At 47.6% G+C, this 24,461-nt stretch overlaps 1 protein-coding gene across 13 annotated transcripts in view; it reads right to left on the bottom strand.

The window, feature by feature from the left end:
• The window catches only part of DNM1 (dynamin 1), a 796,474-nt gene that overhangs the window by 127,275 nt on the left and 644,738 nt on the right, over nt 1–24,461 (bottom strand). For all 13 annotated transcript variants that reach the window (XM_085614099.1, XM_085614096.1, XM_085614097.1 and 10 more), the window contains 2 exons: nt 6,532–6,641; nt 5,909–6,020 (listed from right to left, as the gene is read on the bottom strand). In XM_085614099.1, coding sequence (XP_085470225.1) covers nt 5,909–6,020; nt 6,532–6,641 — 222 coding nt within the window. The remainder of the gene's footprint in view (nt 1–5,908; nt 6,021–6,531; nt 6,642–24,461) is intronic.

Raw genomic sequence — 24,461 nt, 5'->3', positions numbered from 1 at the left:
AACCCAAGGAGCAGCAGGTGCAGTCCTTCACTTCACTAGCCCAAGGAGCAGCAGGTGCAGACCTCTCTTCACTAGCCCAAGGAGCAGCAGGTGCAGTCCTTTCTTCACTAGCCCAAGGAGCAGCAGGTGCAGTCCTTTCTTCACTAGCCCAAGGAGCAGCAGGTGAAGTCCTTTCTTCACTAGCCCAAGGAGCAGCAGGTGCAATTCCATTCTTCGCTAGCCCAAGGAGCAGCAGGTGCAATTCCATTCTTTGCTAGCCCAAGGAGCAGCAGGTGCAGTCCTTTCTTTGCTAGCCCAAGGAGCAGCAGGTGCAGTCCTTCACTTTGCTAGCCCAAGGAGCAGCAGTTGAAGTTCTTCACTTCGCTAGCCCAAGGAGCAGCAGGTGCAGTCCTTTCCTCGCTAGCCCAAGGAGCAGCAGGTGAAGTCCTTTCTTCACTAGCCCAAGGAGCAGAAGGTGCAGTCCTTTCTTTACTATCCCAAGGAGCAGCAGGTGCAGACCTCTCTTCACTAGCCCAAGGAGCAGCAGGTGCAGACCTCTCTTCGCTAGCCCAAGGAGCAGCAGGTGAAGTCCTTCACTTCGCTAGCCCAAGGAGCAGCAGGTGCAGTCCTTTCTTCACTAGCCCAAGGAGCAGCAGGTGCAGTCCTTTCCTCGCTAGCCCAAGGAGCAGCAGGTGCAGTCCTTTCTTCACTAGCCCAAGGAGCAGCAGGTGCAGTACTTTCTTCGCTAGCTGCTCGCAGCAGGTGCAGTCCTTTCTTCACTAGCCCAAGGAGCAGCAGGTGCAGTCCTTTCTTTGCTAGCCCACGGAGCAGCAGGTGCAGTCCAACTTCGGTGTAGCCTCTTCGTCGCCGGTTCCCAGGTCAGCAGGGCAGTCCTTCTTTGGTTCACTTCATCCAGTCAAGTGAGATCTGAGTGCCAGAAGTGCCTCTTTTGTGCCCAGAAAGTGCCCTCAAGGGAGGTCACTAGCCAATGGGCTACTAGGTTACCTCCTGCCTGGTGACAACTTTGTATAAAGTGTGGCATTAAGCTATCCCAGAAGGCTCCATTCTGCCCAGTCTCAGGATGTCAGAACCTTTTGTCAATCAACTGAGTTATCCTTTGCTATTCAAAATTGACAAATTTGAGAAAAGGGAGGGTAGTTTATAACTTCAAAGAGGATACCCAGGATGTAAAACTAGAAATACAAGTAACGTTTCCTTCTGCATGGTAGGGTCGTCACGGATATATATAAACGTAGAATAGAATAGCAAGCTTAGCGCGGAGATTTGTGGTTGTCCGTAATGAACAGCAAAAGCACAAAATAGAAAGTAGAATCTTATCCTAAAAGATTCTGTAGAGCATTTTGACTGAATAAGGAGTCAGTTCTGGAATGGTAATCTAAACAGTAAACAGTGATGCATGAACAGACGTCCATCTGGTTCCGTCACATATGCCACTGTGGTATCACTCTACCGAGCTGCAATATCCAGTTCTCCTCACATTGAGTTTTAGGTTTGCCAGGGAGAGATTTGTTGAGGCAATACACAAGAATATACATCTGGAAATGGGCTGTTTGGAAGTGGTCAGAGAGGCGCAAAAAGGCCCTAATTATCCAAAGATTTCAAGAGATATTCGCAAGACCGTTGTCCTATCCAAGCAATATTTCAAGACCCTCCTCTCAGAGAATGGAGGGACCTTTCTGCCAGAGAAGCAACATTACTAAAGAACACCAGCTTATATAACTTGAAATAGCTTTATTAACATGGACATTAATATAATTTTAGTAGAAAAGAAGGAGGTGTTCAATATAACCCTTTTTGATGAAAAACTATGTTTGGTTCTAGGGCAGATAGGGCTTGAAGCTCACAGATGGAATAGCCACAGGAAAAGCTGCCCTGCAAGTACATTGCTGCAATGATGCCTTATGGATTGGCTCAATAAGTGGAGTAACTCATTTAGAAAGACCCAACTTGAGTTCCCATTGTGAAAAAGCTACAGTCTCAGGGGAAATGCCGTTTTCAAACCACCCAAAAAGTCTTATGCCAGGCACAGCAAAGAGATATATGTGTGAGGGACCTTTTTGTATGCTGTGATGGCAGTCATAAGTACTTTTATGAAGGCCAGTTTTTTGACTGAGCCAGATTAAGGTGTAACGGATGTTTACACCCTCTTAAAGGGATACTGGGTCATGGTTAGTTCAAAGACACCATAGCAAACTGTCTTCCGCTTGAAAGCATAGGATACCATCGTGGGTGTGTTTTTTAACTTCCTTAAGTATGTTCTTACTATCTTCAGGTAAATCTAGGTGCTTATATTCCCCGATCTCAGGAACCATGCTGCCAAATTCAAAGATTTCACCTTGGGGTAATGTAATTATAACATATTTGGTTTACACCGGTGCTTAACAAACATTTTAGCACCATGACCAGCTTTTAAGAAATACACATTTTCACACACCTAGTTCTAAAGAACATGAGGCAGGCAATGTTTTAATGAAATAAAGCACTGTGTGGTAGCACATTGTCATTTACAGACAGCACATTTTCTACTGAAATGGCCACTAAATTGGCACAGACATACAAGTTTACTGATAAAGCTGTATTCACAGTCACAACGCTGATTGAGTTCCATGTCCGCAAAGTCTTGGTCAGCCCGCTATATTGGGAGTCAGGTGCACCACCAGGTTTACGATGACTGAGTAAAATTTACTCCCTCAACATAAACCTACATCCGACGGTCAAGGGAGTATGGGCCGTATGAGGTAAGTTATCCGTCCATCTGCCCTAGTTAGAGTGGGTGGTTGGATGGCTATTTCTTTCACCGTCCTTCACCACCAGCAATATCTTGGTGGCGAAAGACAGTAAAAATAAAAACAAATGGCTCTCTAAGCTCTGTATACTGATCCTTCCAACCCTAACCATCCAATAGAAATCCTGGGGATTTACACTTCACCCAAGCTTAACATTGATCTGCACACCAAAAACAATGACAACACCTCTGACTCAAAAAGGTAAAAAACAGGTCGCTCCTGCCTCCAGGCTCTTAGTACTATGTGAGCCCTCCCACTGCTCTTGAGACTCAAGCCCAGCTCTCAAGCCTATGAACTAAGCAGCACTGTGTGACCTCAGTATTCGAGATTCAAGCCCAGATCTCTAACTTCTGACCTCTGCGCTTTCGAGATTCAAGCCCATCTCTCCAGAGTCTGAACTCTTCGGTACTAATAGTGTCCTGGTGCTCTCAAGACTGATGCCCAACTCTCCAGAGTCTGATCTCTCCAGCACTAATAGTGTCCTGGTGCTCTCAAGAGTGAAGCCCAACTCTCCAGAGTCTGACCTCACCAGCACTAATAGTGTCCTGGTGCTCTCAAGAGTGAAGCCCAGCTCTCCAGAGTCTGACCTCACCAGCACTAATAGTGTCCTGGTCCCCTCAAGAGTGAAGCCCATCTCTCCAGAGTCTGACCTCACCAGCACTAATAGTGTCCTGGTGCTCTCAAGACTGAAGCCCAACTCTCCAGAGTCTGATCTCTCCAGCACTAATAGTGTCCTGGTGCTCTCAAGAGTGAAGCCCAACTCTCCAGAGTCTGACCTCACCAGCACTAATAGTGTCCTGGTGCTCTCAAGAGTGAAGCCCAGCTCTCCAGAGTCTGGCCTCTCCAGCACTAATAGTGTCCTGGTTCCCTCAAGAGTGAAGCCCAGCTCTCCAGAGTCTGACCTCACCAGCACTAATAGTGTCCTGGTTCCCTCAAGAGTGAAGCCCATCTCTCCAGAGTCTGACCTCACCAGCACTAATAGTGTCCTGGTGCTCTCAAGACTGAAGCCCAACTCTCCAGAGTCTGATCTCTCCAGCACTAATAGTGTCCTGGTGCTCTCAAGAGTGAAGCCCAGCTCTTCAGAGTCTGACCTCTCCAGCACTAATAGTGTCCTGGTGCTCTCAAGACTGAAGCCCAACTCTTCAGAGTCTGACATCTCCGGTACTAATAGTGTCCTGGTGCTCTCAAGAGTGAAGCCCATCTCTCCAGAGTCTGACCTCACCAGTACTAATAGTGTCCTGGTGCTCTCAAGAGTGAAGCCCAACTCTCCAGAGTCTGACCTCACCAGCACTAATAGTGTCCTGGTTCCCTCAAGAGTGAAGCCCATCTCTCCAGAGTCTGACCTCACCAGTACTAATAGTGTCCTGGTGCTCTCAAGAGTGAAGCCCATCTCTCCAGAGTCTGACCTCACCAGTACTAATAGTGTCCTGGTTCCCTCAAAAGTGAAGCCCAACTCTCCAGAGTCTGACCTCACCAGTACTAATAGTGTCCTGGTTCCCTCAAGAGTGAAGCCCAACTCTCCAGAGTCTGACCTCACCAGTACTAATAGTGTCCTGGTGCTCTCAAGCGTGAAGCCCAACTCTTCAGAGTCTGACATCACCAGCACTAATAGTGTCCTGGTGCTCTCAAGAGTGAAGCCCATCTCTCCAGAGTCTGATCTTTCCAGCACTAATAGTGTCCTGGTGCTCTCAAGAGTGAAGCCCAACTCTACAGAGTCTGACCTCACCAGTACTAATAGTGTCCTGGTGCTCTCAAGAGTGAAGTCCAACTCTCCAGAGTCTGACCTCACTAGCACTAATAGTGTCCTGGTTCCCTCAAGAGTGAAGCCCATCTCTCCAGAGTCTGACCTCACCAGCACTAATAGGGTCCTGGTGCTCTCAAGAGTGAAGCCCAACTCTCCAGAGTCTGATCTCTCCAGCACTAATAGTGTCCTGGTTCCCTCAAGAGTGAAGCCCAACTCTCCAGAGTCTGATCTCTCCAGCACTAATAGTTTCCAGGTGCTCTCAAGAGTGAAGCCCGACTCTCCAAGTCTGACCTCACCAGCACTAATAGTGTCCTGGTGCTCTCAAGACTGAAGCCCAACTCTCCAGAGTCTGACCTCACCAGCACTAATAGTGTCCTGGTGCTCCCAAGAGTGAAGCCAGACTCTCCAAGTCTGACCTCACCAGCACTAATAGTGTCCTGGTGCTCTCAAGACTGAAGCCCAACTCTCCAGAGTCTGACATCTCCAGTAGTAATAGTGTCCTGGTGCTCTCAAGACTGAAGCCCAACTCTCCAGAGTCTGACATCTCCAATAGTAATAGTGTCCTGGTGCTCTCAAGATTCAAGGCCAACTCTCCGGTAGGTTAGCCCCAGTATTTTTTAGATTCAAGCCCAGAATTTCAGCCTCAGACCTCTGTGCTTTTTCGAGACTCATGCCTAAATCTACAGACTTTAGCATCAGCAGTGGTGTGTGAGCCCCAGTATTTCTTAAGGTTCAAACCCAGACATACAGGCTCTGATCTTGGACTCAAGCCCAACTCTCGGTACCCTGACCTCCGCAGTACTTCAAGAGTTTCAATTTCAGGAATGCCAGACTCTCCATCCACTCACTCAAAACCAACCTTAAGAGAGACCGCATTATTAGTGCCGCCATTAAGGTCACCAGCATACACCCCCTAACCCCCCAGTTTTGGCTTCTTCTTGAAACAGATGCCTGATAAGAGAGCATGCCACTGTTACAAAGAAATCCACTTGATAAGCATATCCAAAATATTCTTGCACATATGAGTTAATATGTCTCTTCACCCACCAACATATGGCTACCTCCAAACAGAAGAGCTGCTCAATTGTACACTTTGTGGCTCAGTTATTTGGAAAACCCTATTAAGTGAACTCCATATTAATCCTTCAAACCAGCCTACTACAAACTGAAAACCTGCTCTTATTACTTTATCCTGGCAGCACGGAACTGCCTGTACCATACCCCTCCCAGGCACCACAAACCTATGCCTTTCTCTTGCTGTGTTTATTCTTTTATTTCTTCTTCTGAACCGGAGCTGGAATGTCCCTGATTCTGTAAAAGCCTACAATATCAGTTTGACCAGGGTCAGAAAAAGAGAAAAATGAGAATAAATAAATACCTCAACCCGCTCAGGGTAGACTCCTGCACGCAGAAAAGAAGCCTTCCAGCCGTCCACCTCCTCCTGGGTCTCACAGGCCAGCTCCAGCTGCCGGTAATCTTTGTAGACATTCCTGTAAAAACAGCACAAAATTCATGATTTGCAGTTGGGGAACTTGGCACAAAGAAACCAGCAGCACAAGCACTGCACCTGTTGAGGGTAAAACACAGAAAATCCATCACAAACCACCCCAGAGTGCAGACTGACCTGTGCCATTAAAAGACAGACCAATGCTGTGCGGTGAAAGATCTGGTGAGACTGACTAGGTGGAGGCACTAAACCGGTTAAGACTGACCAGGTTGAGGTGTAAAGCATTATGAGACTAGTCAGATGGTGGCGCTGGACCTGGTGAGACTGACTAGAGGTGGTGTCGCTAAACCTGTTAAGACCGACTAGGTTGAGGTGTGTAGTATTGTGAAACTAACCTGTTGGTGATGCTAGAGCGGGTGAGATTGACCAAGTGGTAGTTCTAGACCTCATAAGATTAGGTGAAGTTGGCCAGTATGGGGGAGACTAAGAGGGAGGAGATGGGCAGAGTGTTTGCTCCGTGTAACAAGGTGAGAAATGCAAGTGTAGAGACAAACCTTTGCTCGGTGTTGAAGAGAGCGAAGATGTGTTTGCTGGACATAAAGCTCTTCTCAATGTCCCTCAGCTTCAGGTTGTCCAGGGGCAGCATGTACTTCTTCTCTTTCTCCTGTAAAGTAAGCAGCCAGTCACCAGCTGGTCACCCATCAACTCTGCGTCCATAGACAAGGCCCCAAAACATGTCCCTTTGACTTCCCCACACTGGCTATAAACACCAGACTCCATATTCTTTTTATGATAAATCCTTTTACTTGTTTTATGATATTAACAAACAGCAAAACAGTTGCCAGTGTGCCACACCCCCTTAGTGTTAGTATGCAAAGCAGACCAGAATAAAATCACGTTGACGCAAACCATTCAAACAGGCAGTTACTGCTTGTGACAGTGGTTGAACCATGCATCCCATATTGTATGTGTTTTTTTCACACAGCCATGTGATTTGTAGAAAAGTTTTTTCGGCAGCAGCACATTGGTCCACGCCATTCAGCCAATTTTGCAGCGAAAGAGCTGCCCAATCCATTCAGTGTCAGGTAATGAAACGTTTCTCACATGTAATGCTAGTTCTCTTCCAGGAGAATCTTCATCAAAGTCATAAGCACTGAATAGTCCTGCCCACGTGGGGAAAACGTGTGTGTATATATATATATATATATATATATATATATATATATATATATGTATATCAAAACCAAAGTCCTGTCCCTCCTACAGCGAGAGGGAAACACAGCAGGTACGGACCAGCAAAATACTCCGATAAATCGAAAGCGCATGTTCAAAGTTCCATTATTTATTCATGTGTTCACAAAGATGAAACAGACGAGGGTCCGCCCCAGATGCGTTTCGATCGCCACAGCGATCTTGATCACCTGACGCACTGGTGACGACTCACTACACAAATAGTGCAGCCAATCACAGCAAAGGACTGGTCAAAGTTCAGTGCAAATAAAAATAGAAAACACACTATTGTACGGAGCAAATAGATGGAAACAGCCTTACTGGCAATATAGCATAGCTCATGAGATAAATACTTCAATACATAAATAGAAATGATACAAAATTTGCATAAGCCCTGGGTAAACAATAAATAGAAGTAGATATTGCATGGAGGTTAAGAGACAGCAAATACTCCATGTGCAAAGTAGCATAAATAATGAGAACTAGATTGCACATGGAGTAAAAACGAAGTCAGAGCACACATATGCTAGAAGTCATGGCAAGTGCCAATAATTGATAAAGTGCAGAAAAGAACAAGTTACTTGCCTTCGGTAACGATGTATCTGTAAGAAACCTTATAAGTGATAGATTCCTTACCTTAGAATTACCCCCAGGCGTCAGACTGGATCCGGAAAGTTGTCTGCAGTACCCCTGTGCGTCGGAAGGTGGCGTTGTGAGGCTCCGCGTCCGTCGTTGGCATTGTGGTGGCCGAGATGATGTCGCAGCAGCTACTTAGATGCCGCCCTTGTGCGCTGACGTCAGTTCTGTACACGACTTTCCGCAACAGAAAACGCAGAGCCATGCAAGATACTGACCACTGGTGCCTTGAAACCAGGGCCCTGAAAGGGATGACCTTAACCCTAGAAATCAGTTCTCAGAATGGGGAGGATGGGTGGGGCGGTAAGGAATCTATCACTACTAATGTTTTTTACAGATATATAGTTACCGAAGGTAAGTAACTTGTTCATCTGAAAGAAACAAGTAGTGATAGATGCCTTACCTTAGAATAGATACCCCAGCAATACCAACCCCGGTGGTGGGTCTGCGAACCAAGATCACACCAGAAAGACCCGGAGAACAGAATGGCCAAAGAAGCCATCTCTCAGGACTTGGCTGTCCAGGCAATAATGCTTAGTATAAGTGTGCAGCGAGGCCCACGTAGCTGCCTGACAGATGTCTTGCAGGGGGACACCACGTCCCAATGCTGTAGTGGCTGCCGTCGCCCGGGTGGAATGGGCATGCAGCCCCACCGGAGGCTCCTTTTTAGCCAAAAAATAACAGGCTTTGATACACAAGATGACCCATCGGGAAAGGGTCTGCTTGTGTATGGCCCGACCTTTCTTGGCACCTACGTAGCCAACAAAGAGCTGTTCATCCACCCAGAACTGTTGTGTGCGGTTCAGGTAAAATGAGAGCGTACATTTTGGGTCCAGTCTGTGGAGCGTCTCTTCCTCTCTGGAAGGTTGCGGAAAGAAGGTGGGCAAAGTGATGGTTTGGCCGATGTGAAAAGCAGTGAAAACTTTTGGCAGAAAAGATGGACGGGTTCTGAGCACAACCTTGTCCGGATGGACAGATAAAAAAAGGAGGTTTACAAGAAAGAGTCTGGAGCTCACTCACTCTCCTAGCGGAGGTGATGGCAACCAGGAAAGCAGTCTTCAAGGTTAAGAGACGTAGAGGACAGTTGTGAAGAGGCTCAAAGGGAGCGCACATCAAATTGGTAAGGACCAGGTTCAAGTCCCACTGTGGCATCGCAAAAGGAATAGGAGAGAAAAGGTGAGTAATGCCTTTGAGGAATCTATTTACAACAGGGGACTTGAAGAGAGAGGGCTGATCAGGGAGCCTGAGAAAGGCCGAAATAGCAGAAAGGTGGCCCTTAATAATGCTCAGAGCAGATCACTGCTGGGCCAAAGAGAGAAGAAACAAAAGGACTTCTGAAAGAGGGGCAGAAAGGGGATCCACAGCCTTTGCTGTGCACCATGCCACAAATTTGTTCCACCTACAGGCGTATACCAACTTAGTGGAGGGCCGCCAGAACAACATTACAAACTTCAGGAGGCATGTCAAAAGGAATCAACTGCCACCGCTCAATCTCCATGCAAGGAGGTGGAGACTGGACAGATTCGGGTGGAGGACCATCCCCTGCTGCTGCGACAGAAGATCCTCTCGAAGAGGCAGTCGGATCGGGGGATCCACGCTCATACTGAGTTGCTCGGGATACCATACTCTTCGAGCCCAGTCCGGAGCCACAAGAATGACTTGGGCCCGGTCGCGCCTGATCTTCTTCAGCACTCTGGGTAGAAGTGGTATAGGCGGAAAGTCGTACAACAGACAGCAACTCCACTCACGGCGAAAAGTGTCGCCTAGCGAGTGCCGACTTCGAAATTCCAATGTGCAGAACTGCTGACATTGCTCGATCTCTTCAGTGGCGAATAGATCTAACCAAGGCTCACCCCACTGTTGAAAGAGACCTTGCGCCACGTCCGAGTGAAGACGCCATTAGTGATCCATCATGCACCTGCGGCTGAGTTTGTCCACCCTGGCGTTCAGTGAACCTGCCAGGTGTTGAACCACCAGGGAAATGCTCTGATGTTCCAGCCATGTCCAGAGGTGCGGAGCCTCCTGACATAGGGTCCACGACCCCACCCCGCCCTGTATGTTGCAGTACCACATGGCGATGGTGTTGTCTGTGAACACCTGCACTACTCTTCCCCTTGACAGAGGGAAGGAATGCCTTCAGTGCAAGACGGATCACCCGAAGCTCCAGAAGGTTGATATGGAGCCAGGACTCTGCCGGAGACCAGAGGCCTCTGATCTCCGCCTCTCCCATGTGACCGCCCTATCCCAGGAGGGACGCATCTGTCACCACTGTGTGCCCCGGTTGGGGAAGGGAGAGGGATCTGCCATTGACCCAATGCCAGTTTGTTAGCCACCACTGCAACGGTCTAGCAGTGCCATCCGAGATCCGGATGGACTCAGGTCCCACTTCAGAGCCCGCATATGCCATCTGGCATGATCGACCAGCAGGATGCAGGAGGCCATGAGGCCCAGAAGCCTCAGGGTCAGCCTGACCAAAACCCAGTATAGAGGCCGAAAGATCAGAATCAAAGCCTGAATATCCTGGACTCGCAGTTCGGGAGGATAGACCCGAAAGAGCATCGTATCCAGAACCGCTCCGATGAAGAGGAGCTTCTGAGAGGGAATCGGTGCGATTTCGGCACATTGATGGAGAACCCCAGCAAATGCAAAGGCCAAAGGGGAGCATGGTTAACTGAAAGTGCTCGTGGCCTACCGTAAACCGCAGGTAACGCCAGTGGGCCGGCAGGACGGGAATATGGAAATATGCGTCCTGCAGATCCAAGGCTAGCATCCAGTCTCCAGGGTCGAGGGCAGACAAGACCTGAGCCAGAGTTAGCATCTTGAACTTCTCTTTCCTGAGGAAGCGATTGATGTTCCGAAGGTCTAAGATAGGACGCAGGCCCTTGTCCATCTTTGGCACCAGAAAGTAGTGGGAATAACAACCACGACCTACTTCTGGAGCAGGAACGTGCTCGATGGCCCCTTCCTGTTGAAGAAGTGCCATGTTATCCCCAGACATGCGGTGGTACTGGGGTGGCATGGCTGGAGGGGTAGTTTCGAAGGGGAGGGAGTAGCCCCTTCGGACTATTTGTAAAACCCACCTGTGCGTAGTGAAGGTGCGCCAGTGGGGGAGGTGATGGCGAATCCTGCCGCCCACTGGTGTTTGATGGGCCTAAAAAACCCAACTAGGAAGGTTTGGAAGCAGTGGTGGCCGGGGTGGAGGTGGACTGACCTGCCCGCTGGCCCCCTGAACCGCCTCTGCGGTTTCCACGTCCATGGCCGTACTGAGACTGCTGCTGCTGCGGCCTGTGGCTCAGAAGCGAATGTGATGGGGTGCCCCTTCTGTTGCCACAAAAGGTGCGAAAAGCAGAAGGCGGAGGAGGGCGAGTAGCCCATGAGTCCTTAAAACGCTCCAACGCGCTATCTGCCTTGTTGTCAAAAAGGCGAATGCCATCAAAGGGCATGTCCATCAGGGTGTTCTGGACATCCCCAGAGAAGCCAGTAGTCCTCAGCCAGGTGTGGCAGCATAGCGCCACCATCATGGAAATCGCCCTGCCCAGCGAGTCGGCGGTGTCAAGGCCACATCGTATCGAACTTGGCTGCATCTCTCCCCTCAGCAATAACTTTCGAGAGCACTGTCCACGCCTCCTCCGGACACTGAGTGGGAGTAACGGCCCAAGAGACATACGGTGTTCACAGACTGCAGCTCTGAACAGGGGGAAGAAAAAATCTTCTTCCCAAATTGTTCCAGTCTCTTGGATTTCCTATCCAGGGGTGCGGTAGGGAATGCGCTCTGGGACATTGAGGCTTGGACAACCAGGCTATCAGGGGTGAGGTGTTGGGAGAGGAAAAGGAAGTCACCCGGGGCCGGGCGATGGCATCGGGCCACGTTCCTGTCCACAGGAGCCCCTGTGTTGGGCCTGGACCAGGTGCCCAAATAACGTCAGAAAGTGCATCATTAAAAGGCAGCAGTGGCTCGGCAGAGGTAGCCGTCGGCTGAAGCACTTCTGTCAGGAGGTTAGTTCTGACGGCCACGGTAGGGAGTTGGAGGTTGAGGGCCTCCACAGCCCTACGCAACACCACTGCATAACTTTCACCCTCCTCCGTAGCCACCGTAGGACGAGTGAGCATGCCAAGGTCAGGGGAGGTGTCGAGACCACTCGCTTCCCCCAGTTCCTCAACCCAGTCTGGGTCATACTCACACTGAGCTGTGAGAGGGTCCTCAGACCCCTCCCAGTCCTCCCCTTCCTCTTCAGGCTGATGTACAGGCCAAAAATAAGGAAGCCAGACATAGGGGTAGAAAGGCCCCATCGGCGTCGGAATCAGTGTCGAGTGATGCCTTTCTGGCTCCGTGTCCACGCCGGGGCTGAAACCGGGGCCGGCGTTGTCCGGTGCCACGGGCGACATCAGAGGTGGAGGTGTAACGAGGTCAACCGGGATCCAGGCCTGGATCCTTGGGGGCCCTGTGGCGCCGGGGTCGAAGCCAACAGCGATGCCGGAGCCGCCGACAGTGAAGGGCGAGGACCCCCAGTCGGGCCCGCGGGGTCTGAAGGTGCGCCGGCGGGGACCGACGGCCCAAAGAGGCGGGCCGTGGCTGACGAAGTCCTGCAGCTGAGCCGGAGTTGCCGACGGACCCAGGAAGGGCGGATAGGCCGACGGCGACACCGTAGGCTCCACCGGAGCCACGGGGGAGGCACCACCGCACCCTCAGCTGCGTCAGGCGAGGGGAAGTCATCGAGCGATAATGCTTCTTCGACTTCTTGTGCTTCATCTTACGTGACCCCGAGTGCGAAGACTTCGATGAACGCTCCAGCAAAGACTTCGGTGCCATGGCCCGGCAGTCGGGGCACGACTTAGGGTCGTGTTCGCGCCCCTAGGCAGTAGAGACATACGCGGTGCGGGTCCGTCACCGACATCATTCGATGACATTCCTCGCAAGACTTGAAACCGGGCATCCCTACGAGACCAGGAGTCGATCGACTCGAAAAAAATCGAGACAAAAAGCCTCAAAAAATGGTTTGGGGTACTACTCTCTCCAGACCTGCGCTTGCTGGCGCGGAAAAAGAAAGAACAGACGTCAGCACGTGAGGGTGGCGTCTAAGTAGATGCGGCAACCTCATCCCGGCGACCACAACGCCAACGACGGATGCGGAGCCGCACGACGCCACCTTCCGACGAGCAGGGGTACTGCTGACGAAAAGTTTCCGGATCCAGTCTGACGCCTGGGGGTAATTCTGAGGTAAGGAATCTATCACTACGTGTTTCTTTCAGATTATAGATCTACTGACATGTTTGAATACCAAGTGGTATTATCTCTCCAATATCCAAAACAACAAATTTAAAATACACCATAAGGGCCAGATGGAACGAATCTAGGTAGCATCAAATATTGTGAATATGAAGTAAAAACAAGCGTCACCCAATTGCTAAAAGCTCCATACTCAAGACATGTGCAAAATTGCAAGAGAAGTGATAAAAACAGATAAAAATACCCTATATACACTGGTATATATTAAGTAGTGGGGCTGTGCAAAAGGCGCAAACAGTACTATAGAAACACAACCCGAAGGTTATAATCAAAGCGCTAATGCTTAATGAATAAAGTGTTGGTGCCAAAAAAATACAGCACAAATAGTATCAGTCAAATATATGTAAGGAATGCAATACGAATTCATGAATACAGTAGTAAAAAAACAGGGAAAATGTAAACATTATATAGAAAAAAGGAAAAGACAGTGAGTCTGCGGCCCATAAGCAGATCAAATAGCCAAATGTACATCAGGAGGCCCTACAACTGACACTGCTATAAGTAGCTGTGCAAGTCCTCACTGGTATTTAACCCGTTAGGCATCTTCATATCAAGGGTCATAATGAAAGAGGACTCTAACTGTCGCAGCTTCCTCTCTCTGTAGACGGGGGAACAGCCCCAATAACAGAATATTTTAGGTCACTTACTTTGTTCTGATGGATAGCTTTAAAATGCCTGGCAACTGGATAGTTGGGGTCTGAGATGATTATAGCTTGCAAGTGCTGCAATATCCTATTGAACACCGGGAGCTTAGTGCTGCCGATGTACTTGAGGTGACATGTGCATTCAAGCAGATACACCGCATATTCAGTACGACATGTATAGTGTTCTTTTATCTGTACTGGAATGTCACTAAAAGCCGGTAAGTACTCAGACATATTGGCCCCAAACTTACATGCCCGGCAAGAAGAACATTTAAAGACGCCAGATTTAGAAAGCCAGGTGGATTTAGATGCCAGTTCAGGGCTGGATTGTACCCGGGCGTCCCGCATAGAGGGTGCTCTCCTGAAAGTGACAGCAGGGAGAGTTGGCAACAGTCATTTTAATGTTAAGTCCGTAAGCACAATGGGCCAATGAGTGTAAACAATTTTTCGAATTCGTTTTTCCTGCTTACTATGTGTGGTGATTAGTCCAACGGGTTGTGTGTTACTGTTCTCCTCAACAGATGAAGACTGAACTATCAATTCAGCATTGCATATTTTTTTTGTTTTGAAGTAGAGCTCACGTGGTAGGGAATTGGCCTTGTCCAAGGCTAATTGTAAATCTGGAAATTTGTACCCGCGAGCCAGGAACCGGTCAAGAGCCTCAGTTTGACACTGTCTTAAATCGGACCCAAGACTACAGATACGGCGTAGGCGAAGAAATTTGCCATGTGGTATACTGCGGATAAGGTGTGGGGGATGAGAGCTGGTAGCGTGTAGCATAGAGTTAACCGCAGTACTTTTTCTGTGCAATTTAGTTTGAATGCGATTGTCACAGATGTATACTTCCACATCTAGAAACTCTACCCTCTGTTCACTTATAGTGGCGGTAAAATGAAGATTCAATTGGTTGTCATTGATAGATGTTACAAATTGTGAAGCTACCTGTTTGGTGCCCTCCCATACAATGAATACATCATTGATGTATCTGCAATAATATTTAATATGGGTGTCCCAAATGTCCTTGTGGGTCACTTTGAGGACGTGCTCCTCCAACCATCCCACCAGCAGACAGGCGTAGATGGGAGAAAAGCACGCCCCCATTGCAACCCCTCTCAACTGTTTGTACAAAATGTTGTTGAACAGGAACAGATTGTTATTAAGGAAAAGATCAATCATTTTGAGCAGCATACAGTTATGGTCATGAAGTCAAATGGCGCGGTCATTAAGAAAGTATTTGACTGCTTCCAGACCGAGAGTGTGATGGATACTAGTATATAGTGAAGCTATTAACAAATGATCAGGCTGCCACTCAACTTCAATTATTTTTTTCAAGAAGTCTCCTGTATCTTAGATGAAGGAGGGCAAACTGATCATATGTGGCTGTAAAAAAAAGTCAACATACTTAGACACCACTTCTAACACACTGTTCCTATCTGATATGATAGGTCTACGGGGAACAGGGGATGTCCCCTTATGCACCTTAGGAATAAAGTACAAAATGGGAGTCGTAGGAAAGTCATTAATAGGAAAGAAATTTATTTTTGAATAGTAGGCCCTGTCTCTTCCATTGCTGAAGATGTTTAAAGACATTGCCTTTCACCTGATTCAAGTGTTGACAATAAAATAACAGCTGGAGTCAGAAAGGTGGCGTGCGTAGACACACACACACACACACACACAGACACACACACACGAAGAACTTGTACCAAATAGTTTATACATATGTTTGCAGTGCAAACTAATCTAAAAATGGCCAGATTTAATTACATTTTTATTTTAAAAAGAAGCCAATTGCATTGACATGCGGCACTATAGAAACGGTGACCATGGAAGATCATTCACAAACCTTTTTAAAAGGAAAAAGAAATGGAATAGGAGACATTATTTGCCAATAGGCTGTAATGCAAAGGGTAGAATACAAAGCTCACAGCACCCTCTGTACCTCATCATGCCTCACAGGTGACAGTTAGGTCAGGTCATTTTTAAGGAGATTAGGAATCCTGGGTGAAGCCGTTCATTGTTGAGAGCTGAAATACTTCCTATCCAGGGAGGTGGGAGGGTTGCTTTTGACTCTAATGCGGATTCCCCTGGAAGAGAACAAGGATTACAGGTGAGTAACTTTTCTGTTTCTTCCAGGGGATCCTCACCAGTTGTCATACACACTGAATAGTTTATGAAAAGACTGTCTGTGTTATATCCTTGGTTTTGTCTATATACAATTTAAAGTCCAGAGAATGCAAGGCCAATTTTGTTGGCAATGATGGATTGTGGGGAAAAAATCTCAGTAAGGTAAGAGTTTGGTTAATGTGGAAATCCCAAATCTAGTTAGGGAGAAAAAGGATAAGTTACTTACCCGTAATCCTAGTTCTCTTCCAGGGGTATACTCATCAAAGTCATAAGCACTGAATAGTCCCAGACCCTCGTGCGGGGACCCCGGAGCATTAACAAACACACATATATATATATATATACCTGTTTACTCATCTAAGGACTGGTCCTGTGTAAACATATATATATATATATATATATATATATATATATATATCGAAACACCTGGTCCTCAGATAGCGAGTTAGTGAGCAGCGTCCATAACACCAACCTTTGCACCAAGGAACCACGAACCACCGATTTAAAGCAACAAGGTGTTTTATTGAAGCTGTTAGTTCTCTTGAAGATGCGTTTCGGGCGTCACTCGCCCTTGTTCACATCAAATATATATAATATGCATATACATATGCAGCCTAAAACCCCAAATTAGGCCTAAATATGCCAATATTGCATTGTATTTTTCATTTAAAGTAAATCATATATAACTAAATTTCCATGACATAGAAAAATGTTCTCTTAACTTGTTTGAACAACGCCTTTATTTTCAAGGAAAAAGGCAAGGTGATAGCAGGCAGGTTAGCCCAGAAGGAAGGCTGGATATAGAACACTCAGAAAACTGGCGCCGTGCCTTTAAGACCTCCAGGCTCCCATCATGCCCCACAGGTGACAGTTAGGTCAGGTCTTTTTTCAACGGCATGAAACACTGTGTAGTGATTATAATGAAACAGAATTGATGTTATAAACATGGTATTCGTCCGGGGAGGACGGAGGGTTGCTTATGACTGATGAGTATACCACTCGAAGAGAACTAGAATTACAGGTAAGTAACTTATCCTTCTCTTCCAGGGGATTCTCATCAATAGACGTAAGCACTGAATCCAGTAGCAAGCCCATCCACTGAATCCTGTGGACGAATACCTACATATCAAAACCGTTCACAATTTGTTATCCGAAAAGATTCCTCAAGGAGGCGTGCCCAAACTGAGCATCCACCTGAGCATCAGCATCTAAGCAGCAATGGTGGGCAAAGGTGTGGACTGAGCGCCATGTAGCTGCTGTGCACATCTCTTGAATGAGTACATTTCTAAGAAGAGCAGTAGTAGCAGATTTACCTCTTGTACACTGAGCCCTTGGCTTGCCTGGGAGCTGCTTGTGAGCTAGCTGATAAGAGAATGTGATGCCAGATACTATCACCCGAGCTATGGACCTTTTAGAAGAGGGAAAACCAGTGTGCATTGGACCATTAACAAAGAGATGGTCCGACCTTCTTATAGCCTTTGTTCTATCAAGGTAGAATTTTTACACCCTTTTCAAATGAAGTAAATGTAAATGTATGTGTTTTTTGTAAAGCGCACTGCTGCCGAGGCGTCGTGGCGCTGTAGACCGCTGGGGAACCCGTCCTGGCTATCCCTGTGAGATGGTCCCTCCTGGGTATCTCCAAGGTGAAACCAGGCATCCCCGGCGAATGTGGGGGGCCGTTGTGGAGATGAGGCAAGCTAATGCCCAGAGTTGCCGAGTGTGATCCCTGGTTAGAGTAGGCACCGAGGAGAGAATTATCGAGTCCGCTGGCCCTGGTCCACGACATAAGTGAATGTAACGCCCTCTCGGGAGGAGTGAAAGGATTTGGAAAAAATGTGGGTAGGGTGATCGACGGACTTATATCGAAATCCGAGATCACCTTAGGTAGGAAACTCGGGTGAGTTCTCAGAACCACTCTGTTAGCATGGAAAACAAGATAAGGCTCTGTAGAACATAAGGCCTGAATCTCGCTCATCCTGCAAGCAGAGGTAATTGCTACTAGAAAAGCGGCCTTCCAGGAGAGGTGCTGCAGAGAAGCTCTGTGAATGGGTTCAAAGGGAGGGCCCATTAATTTAGAGAGGGCAACACTAAGTTCCCAGGCAGGGAAAGGTAACTGAATTGGCGGGTAGGCCTTTCTCAGCCCTTCCAGAAAGTCTTTAACAACTGGCATTTGACAGAAAGATGCGCGAGTAGGAGACTTTATATAAGCTGTAATTGCTGCCAGATGCACTCTAATAGAAGAGAATTGTAAAACGGCTGTAGCCAAGTACAAAAGATATTATAGAATAACCTGTTCTTGGCCCAGGATAGGGTTATGTCTATTATCTGTACACCACAAATAAAAACGCTTCCATTTGAAAAGGTATGATTTCCTCGTAGAAGGGCTTCTTGCTTCCTTTAAAATCTGCATACAGTCCTGCGAAAGGCCTAAGTGACTATATTGGAGGAACTCCGGAGCCATGCTGTCAATCTCAGTGATGGAAGGTTGGGATGACAAACCTTCACTCCGAACTTGGTTAACAGATCGGATGGCATGGCAACCTCCGGTGTGGTGTTTTGGAAAGGTGTAGCAGGTCCGGGTACCACCACTGATGAGGCCACTCTGGCGCAATCAGGATCATCTCCGTCCTGGATTTGTAGAGCTTGTTGATCACCAGTGATATGAGAGGGACTGGTGGAAAGGCGTTAAGTAATTTCTTTGACCAGTCGGTCAAAAGTGGACTGTTGTTCTGGAGCCGGAGAGCCCTCCGGCGTGATTGGAACAATCTTTAAGTCCGGGGAGGATTAATCACTCCTCGCCGTTAGGTCCTCAATTTCCCTCAACGTTGAAGGGTTCCTAGACGTCTGTACTGATGACCGATCTACTCTGTCTCTTGGCTGCTGGAGACATCCGAGAGGATCTAGGTCTCGGCGTCAAACTCCTCGACGCTGACCTTCGACGTCGACCTCCTCGCCAGTGACCTTTTCAACGTCGAAAACGACCTTCTTCTTGCTGGCTCCGTTCTCGAAGGCGATGATTGCTCTGCCGTCGGTGATGAATCTCTGACCACGACCTACCGACATCGGGGTCTTCGACGTTGGATCTGGTGTAAATCTCTGATGTCCCCTCGACGTCGGTGGTGTCCTTGAGGTCAGCACTGTAGCCTTCGACGGCGACTGCCCTTGTCAGCGATGAGTCTTCGAGGGCGAATGTTTGCCACCAGCCGTCGTAGGGGGGCTGGACTTGGACCGTCTACAAGGGGGGGGGGGTCAACGACGGCCGATGAGAAGCATACACATGCCTCGATGTAGACTTTGCCATACCTGGTGTCGTCCGCTTCGACGGCGACAGATTCTTCGACGCCGACTGTGACATAGGCAACTTAAAAGCTGAAGGAGAGCACAGGGGTATACTCAACGTTGATCTTTCCCTTGATGCCAAATTCGACCAATGCCTTCTTTCTTCTCCCTTTTTCTAGTGCTCTGACCTTTTTTGAGAGGAGGGTTCTTTAGAGGAATGTCCTTCCAGGCCATTTGTAGACTCCTTTCCTCTCTCCTGCATGGCATGCAGTTTGATCTTCTCCCTTTCGCGAAGAGTTCTTCTAGAAAACTGCTGGCAGTAGTAGCACTTGTCAGGTCTGTGTGAGGATGGTAAGCACACAATACCGACCGAGTGTGGATCTGATTTAGCTAATTTCTTCCCCAGGATGGGCATTTATTAAATAAGGCTGACATTTCTGGCTGGGAAATAGCTGGAAAATCAGAAATAATTATGGAAAAAGTACTACAAGTACTAAAAACGTTGAGTGAGGACAAAAAATTCCACTTGAAAAGACAAATTAGCAATACAAACCCACTAACTGATGAGCTCAATGCTCCGGGATCCTCACAGAAGGAGCCGGAAAAAAGAACTGACCTAACTGTCACCTGTGGGGCATGATGGGAGCCTGGAGGTCCTGGAGGTCTTAAAGGCACGGCGCCCATTTTTGATGAGTGTTCTATATGCAGCCTTCTGGGCTAATCTGCCTGCTATCACCTTGCCTTTTTCCTTGGAAATAAAGGCTATGTTCAAACAAGTTCAGAGTACATTTCTCTATGTCATGGAAGGATAATGTTACTTACCCAGTAAGCATCTGTTCTTGCCATGCAGAGCTGTAGATTCACATGCTGGTCTTAGCTCGCCATCTAGTGTTGGGTCCGGATGTTTGCACTTTGTTTTTCTTCGAAGAAGTCTTTCCAGTCACGAGATTGGTGACTCCTCCTTTCTAAGATAGTGCGCATGGGCATCGACTCCATTGTCAGACTGTTTTCCGCAGAAGGTGAGAATGGTGTAGTAGTAAAGAATAGAGATGTCCATGCGTATGTATGTAAATTAAATAGAGAACTGCAGCCACTACAGGTATCCGGGGAAGTGTGTGGGCACATGTGAATCTACAGCTCTACATGCCAAGAACAGATGCTTACTGGGTAAGTAACATTATCCGTTCGAGGCATGTGAGCTGTAGATCAGATGCTGTGCATAGATAGAACTGGAAGTGTTGACCCGTTACCACAAACCTGAGGAATTTACAATGAGCGGGGTGGATTGGAAAATGAAAATAGGCGTTTTTCAGATCTAAAGTAGACAGAAAGTCACCTTTTTGCAGCAGAGGTGATACTTGTTGCAGTGTCACCATATGGAAATGATCTGACTGAATGTAAAGATTTAGTTCTCTGAGATCTAATATTGGTCTGAGAGAGCCATCTTTTTTGGGTATTAGGAAGTAAAAAGAGAAAACGCCCGACCCGTGATGTTGGGGTGGTACAGGTTCAATAGCTCCTTTTAGGACTAGAGACTGAACCTCTTGTTTGAGGAGGTGTAGGTGATCTGGTGAAAGTTTGTGTGATTTTGGTGGAATGTTTGGAGGAGTGTTGATGAACTCCAGGCAGTAACCAGAACGGATAATTTGTAGTACCCAATTGTCTGTTATTGACTGCCAGATTGGTAGGAAATCTGACAGTCTTCCCCAACAGGTGTTAAGTGGTCGGGGGGAAGTGGAGGCAAGTCACTGCTTTGTATTGGAGGGGGAGGTACATGTGTTTGAGCCCCTGCCCCTGCCTTTGTTCCCTCTGTAACCCCCTCTGAAGTAACCCCTATATGGAGAGGGTTGGTTATTGCAGTTATAGGTGGAGGTAGTCTCTGAGGAGGTATTTTTAGAGCCTCCGCGGTAAAAGGAGCGCTGAAAGGAACCACAGCTTTGTGCTGACTGAAGGGCTCCCATGGATTTGGCCACTTCAGTGTCTTTTTTAATTTTCTCTAGTGATGAATCTACCACTGGGCAAAACAGATGCTCTTTATCAAAGGGAGTGTTTGAAATGGAGGTTTGCACCTCTGGTTTGAACCCTGATATGCAAAGCCGAGCATGTCTTCTCAAGAGGACACTGGTGTTTATCACTCTAGCAACAGTGTCTGCAGCATCTAGGGAACATCTTACAGCATTATTGGAAATAAGTTGCCCTTCATGCACAAGGTCTTGTGCCTTAGATCTGTGCTCCTGGGGCAAATATTGTATTAATTGCTCCATCTCGTCCCAGTGTGCACAGTCGTATCGCGCTAACAGTGCCTGAGTGTTGGAAACACGCCAGAAATTGGCTGCCTGAGAGACCACTATTTTCCCGGAAGCGTCAATGAGTTTTGATTCCTTATCAGGCGGTGGAGCCTCTCCTTTAGTCTGGGAGTTGGCTCTTTTTCTTGCATTGGACACAACCAGGGAGTCTAGTGGTAATTGTCCCCTTATATATACTGGGTCCAACGGGGCTGGCTTGTATTTCTTATCTACCCTAGGGGTAAGAATACGAGCTCTAACTGGGTCATTAAAAATGTAATCGATATGCCCGACCATCCCTTTAAGCATGGGCAATGTATGTGATGATTTTTGTGTGGTGCTGAGGGTTTCAAAGAGGAAATCCTTTTCTAATGACTCCTTATGTAGCTGCACCCCATGGTAGTTGGCAGCTCTACCCAGTAACTCAATGTAGCCTACAGTACCATATGGTGCCGAGGGTTTGGTTGGGTACAGGTCGGGATCATTGCCCGTGGACGAATTGGGGTTATAATCGTACCATGGGTCTTGTAATGGCTGATCACCATCCCTATCCTGATCATCATCCACATCATCCTGGTTGTCAGGTGTATGTGGTGGTGAATGTTCAGGTGAAATTGGTTGAAGCTGAGGGGAAGGTGGTGATGAAGGAAGAATAGGTGGAGGAAGAGGAGGAGGAGAAGGGGAAGGGTTCGTTCCAAAAAATCTCTTCTTTAAAGGGGTATGATTAGATTATCTTATTCTCTATCAGCCCTTCATTTTAGAGTCACTTTAGTGGTGATCTGGCCAGTCTATGGATGGATATACAAAATCTTTTGTTTCGGATCTGGTTTTTCAGTTGGGGCCTCAAAACTGGGCTTTGTAGTTGTTTTCTGTACTTCTGTCTGCATAGGCGCCGAAACTTTCGGTGCCGGAGTCGAAACCGCTGAGGTCTTCGGATCCGATGATTTTTTCAGGGCCGAATGGTGGAGGTCGGTGCTGGACCTGTGTTTCGACCCCGAAGGTCTGGCTCCGAACTCGGTTTGGATGGAGTATTTTCGGAGCTGAAATGCTTTTTGGTAGGCTTCGGTGCCGAGCCAGAGGGCAGGGCGTCAGAAACGTGATCTCGTTGCCGACGGGGCCCGAGTTGAACCGGAGCCTTCTCTTTAGTTGGAATGGTCTCTTGGGATGAGGGGGAGCTGTACTCACGGTACGTTAACCATGTGGGATGTCCTCCTTTGGTCAGAGTCGATTTCTGAAGTGGCGACCGGCTCCTGCTGCTCCTCGGTTCCCATTGCCTTGCCGGTCTCTTCGTCCGATTGTTGATCTAAATTGTCCGGAATGGAGCTTGTGTGCTGGCTCTGCATGTCGTGACGTCGAGCCCGACGGTCATGGAGTGTCTTCTTGGAGCTGAAAGCTTGGCACATGTAGCAGTCTTGTTCTCTGTGTTCGGGGGACAAACACAGATTACACACTTCGTGTGAGTCGGTGCGCAGGTATTTTGCGTGACACAGAAGGCAGAATTTGAAGGGAGTTTGTTCCATCGACAGCAGGTGGACCCGACATGGATAGGCCCAACGGCCTTCCACAAACTTTACGTCCGAAAGATTATTTTAAGTACGATGCGCGATAGAAAGGGAGAAGCGATCGAAGAAATACCGTCGAGGGCGAGTATCTTGCGTGCCGAGGGAAACTGAAGGAACGGTGTCGAACCAGAGCGCAACGATATACGTCCGAATCAGATGGCAGAAAAAATAATCTAACAATGGAGTTGATGCCCAGGCGCACTCTCACCGAAAGGAGGCCTCACCTACCTCATGACTGGAAAAACTTCTTCAAAGAAAAAAAAGTGCAAACATCTGGACCCAACACTAGATGGTGATCTATGCACAGCATATGATCTACAGCTCATATGCCTCGAACAGAATGTTAATCAGGAGATTATCCAGGGTAAGAGGAAAGGAAAAAAACGTTGACATGCGAATACACCTAAAAAGAAATGAGTTGAGGGTTTTAGTGGGTAGGAAGTAATGGCGCTCAGCAAATATGCGTATAGTGAGTCTAGGTGAGTCTAGGTGAGTAAGTAAGTATGGTGCTAAACAGGAAGGGGAGACCCTGAATAACCTCTCAATGTGTATAGGGAAAACCCTACAACAAAATAGTACAACATGGTCCTGCGCACAAATACAAAATAAAATGCATAGATGTAATGTTAACAACAAATGATACGTTCAGATTGCTTCTGTGACACTGGAAATTCTTTATTCTTTATGAGAAACGCAACCAGCCGACACGTGTTTCATCGGGGAAAAGTAATCCCAAGACTCTTCAGGGCTGTATATGGTTGCTTGAGCGAAGTGTATTCCCAAAACCGGTGATAATTCCAACCTGGCTGGGTACAAGGTGAAAATGGAAAGAATAAGGGGCAGCAAGTGAATCTAAAATAAAATTTGCTAAGTGATAATGCCGCAAGTAAGACGAGAAGTAATTCACAGGTAATACTAGAAATACGAGTGGACGAAATCCAACCGAAATGCGGTGAAAGTCAATTCAGAGTATTGTTGGCAAATGGGAGGAACACGGGTATGTGTTCACCATATATATTTCAAAACAGAAGCAATAGCACGTCCTGGCGGCAAAGATTCAATCGCGTGTGTGTGCGAATACACCTACTTAATGAGTGTTGGTCTCCTCAAAGAATGAATGGGAGGGATGTGGGGTCCACACATCCAATGTGTGCGCCCTGTTTGCAGCCGTCTCTAAATTATTGGGTGACACAAGCCATTAACTGTAAAAGTGGGAAGGATAGAAGGCATGTAAAGCCGACAAAAAGCCAGTATGAATAATCAGAAAAGTATACAAGCATTAAATTCAAAAGCAGCACTTATTTCCATCTGCCACTCTCATGGAGAAGTAAGCGGGACCCGCTTTCGTTCCTGGTCCGTGTATGGATTAATTACGTAAAAGCGGGCTACTTGGCCAAAAGGTAGTTGGCGAGGACAGTATTGGTCACCTCTCTA

Source organism: Triturus cristatus, chromosome 1_2 (genome assembly GCF_964204655.1).
Source record: "Triturus cristatus chromosome 1_2, aTriCri1.1, whole genome shotgun sequence".
Lineage (NCBI taxonomy): Eukaryota > Metazoa > Chordata > Amphibia > Caudata > Salamandridae > Triturus > Triturus cristatus.
The sequence above is the reverse complement of the archived record's forward strand: the minus strand, read 5'-3'. Positions and strand labels throughout refer to the sequence as shown.